Source organism: Ipomoea triloba, chromosome 5, assembly GCF_003576645.1.
Source record: "Ipomoea triloba cultivar NCNSP0323 chromosome 5, ASM357664v1".
Taxonomy (NCBI): Eukaryota; Viridiplantae; Streptophyta; class Magnoliopsida; order Solanales; family Convolvulaceae; genus Ipomoea; species Ipomoea triloba.
In genome coordinates, this window is record NC_044920.1 from 28,758,496 (window position 1) to 28,761,209 (window position 2,714).

Consider the following 2,714-nt stretch of genomic DNA (forward strand, 5'->3'; position numbering starts at 1 on the left):
ACATGAGATAAAACATTACAGTATGTTTTAAGGGGAGATTAGATTTTCCAAATCCAAAATAAAAAGGGAAAATGCATAAATTATGGACATAATGAAGGTTGGGAAGAAGAAAATGCTTTAGCACACGTGCGATGGATCACTTCACAGTATTCGCACTATATTGCGTTTCAGTAATTTATATCACATCATCTTTCTCACCTCAGTCTTTCTCACTCACTGCACAGCACACGAAGTGAACAATAGTCATCATGGAACTATAGAATCTCTCAACAACAATCGGAAGAAAAAAAGGGAAAGACAGAATGGGGAATCAATCATCCTCTCTCTAAACTTTGGAATTCATTCCTTCTCTGCCCATCGTCTGAGGAGAAAGAAAGAAGAAGAGCATATCCCTCTGCTGTTCAAGTTCATGTTTTCTTGGATACTAATAAGGTTCCTTTGCTAGGAAACCAAACCCTTGTTCCTCTGCTCCAGTTGTCTCCCCCATTTTGCTTCAAGATTTTATATATATATATATATATATATATATATATATATATATATATATATNTTTTTTTTTTTTTTTTTTTTTTTTTTTTGTTGTTGTTTTTGGGTAGTGTACTGTTAACACTATCCTTCTCTAAGAAATGGGGGAGGAGCATTTGGCTTTAAGCCCTTCTGACAGAGCTGTTGAGCAGGTCTTCGCCCCTTCTCTCAACCCATTTTTTGTTTTTCATTTTCCGTGTAATTTCTTCAGTATTTGTTATTTTGTTTTTGGATTTTTAAGTTTCATTTTCTGGGGTTCCATGTATGTATGAGTGGCCTATGGTGTGATGTGTTTGTGAGTATTTGGAGGAATTTGAGGCCAAAATTGGGAAATTCTGGTATTCATGGGTGTTCCTTTTCCTAGGTTGTCTATTAAGATTTAACATGGTTTTTTGGTGTTTTGGTTTGTTGATTCTTGATGTTCTTGCAAGCACTGGATTTTTACTTACATTCTAATTTGTTTATTCCTGACATTGAGTATTAGAGTAATAATTTTTGTTCATTGATTTAATTCCTCTGTTCTTGACACAAACATCTCAAAAGTGAATTATTTTTATAGTTTCATAATGCAGACCATACAGTATTGTGTTTCACTGCATTTGCTAATGTGAAAGTAAAAATGACCTAGGAAGCTGCAATGTGTACTTTCTAAGAAGAAGAAACAGCAGTATCCTTACATATGATTTTTTTTTTCTTTTTAACCTTGTGCAGGCAATTGTTGTGTTAAAGAAGGGTGCACATCTTTTGAAGTATGGCAGGATAGGGAAGCCCAAATTCTGTCCTTTCAGGTTATCCCAGGTAAAGGATTTTAATATTGCTGTTTTCCTGAGGAACTTTTTCAAAGTGTTATGAACTTTCAAGAGGAAACCATGATGGAATTTCAAAAGTTTGGGAGCATAGCTCGGTGATTTGTGTGTGGATCTGTTGATTACTGTCATTTGAGCTTCTGCCTTATCTATCAAAGGTGTTATGATAGTATATGGACACCATAGTTTCATTTCTGGCTTAGGTTCTTTCTGTTTACTGTTAAGTAAATCGGGAATTACATTGAGCTTTAGTTAAATATATACTTTTATGCAATAAGTGGAAGTGGAATCATTGGGCTTTTCTAGTTTAATTAAAGAAGAAATCTTCATTTTTCTAGCCGGATTACCATGATGCGAAGTGTAGAGGGACTTTCGTTTCATTATCGGGGGCAACTTCAATGGCTGCATATCATCCGTTTTCGGTTCTTGTGTGTGCTTTTACCTTTGTTCTGAAAGATGAAAGTCACGGCTTTTATTTTCTCATCTTAGTTCCATCTTTCACATGAACTCCAGGACGAGAAATATTTGATTTGGTACTCCGGTGAAAAGGAAAAACAACTGAGGTTGAGTTCAGTCACAAATATAATTCATGGACAAAATCCGGTAAGGAAGCCTTTTCTCATTTATCTGTAACCGAAAAATCCATGCCCAACCTTTTTTGTTTTTCTGTACATTCATGAGGATTTTGTTTTGGTTTATTAAAGGTAAATCTTCAGAAGCAGCTAAAACCGGAAAGAGAAAGTCAGTGCATTTCACTTGTATATGCAAATGGCCAGCGATCCCTTGATCTGGTAATTTTTTTAATTGGTATCAACCCGTTAATTGAAGGGTGCTTTGTAGAAGACGGTTCATTTTCTCCATTATGTTAATCTTGTCAAGATTTATGCCTTTCTTCCTTTCTCACTTTTTATATATACTATATAGATATGCAAGGATAAAATGCAGGCGGAGTCCTGGTTTTTGGGCTTGAGAGCTGTAATATCCAGGAGTCACCATAAACGCTTTCTGGGAAATCCCAAAAGCAGAAGAGGAGCTCAAAGTTGCGTCAGCAGTCCAGCTAGTTATATACGGAGAAGACAGAATCTAGGACTTTATCCAATGGATTCCACAAGATTATCTAAGGTACTTGCTGCTCAAAGTTCCTTATTTTCTTAGGGCACAAATTTTCTTAGTTGAGGGGCTTGACGCTCAAGAGAAAAAAAATTATTTTTACCTGAACGAGAAATGTTTGACAAGAATACAGGTGGAAAATGAATTACTAGTAATTATTGGCGTAAAGTGATAATCTTGGAACAGCTGATGGAGCTCAAACTTCACTCTTTGCTAATTAGATTTGATCATTTACGAGAGCAAGTCTTTTGCGCCCCCCCCCCCCCCCCCCCC

At 36.1% G+C, this 2,714-nt stretch overlaps 1 protein-coding gene across 1 annotated transcript in view; it reads left to right on the plus strand.

Moving 5' to 3' along the window:
• The first annotated feature begins 559 nt into the window (after positions 1-559).
• The window catches only part of LOC116018986 (PH, RCC1 and FYVE domains-containing protein 1), a 6,809-nt gene continuing 4,654 nt past the window's right edge, over positions 560-2,714 (plus strand). Inside the window, exons 1-5 of the mRNA XM_031259040.1 lie at positions 560-677; positions 1,237-1,323; positions 1,845-1,934; positions 2,036-2,122; positions 2,256-2,453. Of these exons, the coding sequence (XP_031114900.1) occupies positions 627-677; positions 1,237-1,323; positions 1,845-1,934; positions 2,036-2,122; positions 2,256-2,453 (513 nt within the window). The 5' untranslated portion in view covers positions 560-626. The remainder of the gene's footprint in view (positions 678-1,236; positions 1,324-1,844; positions 1,935-2,035; positions 2,123-2,255; positions 2,454-2,714) is intronic.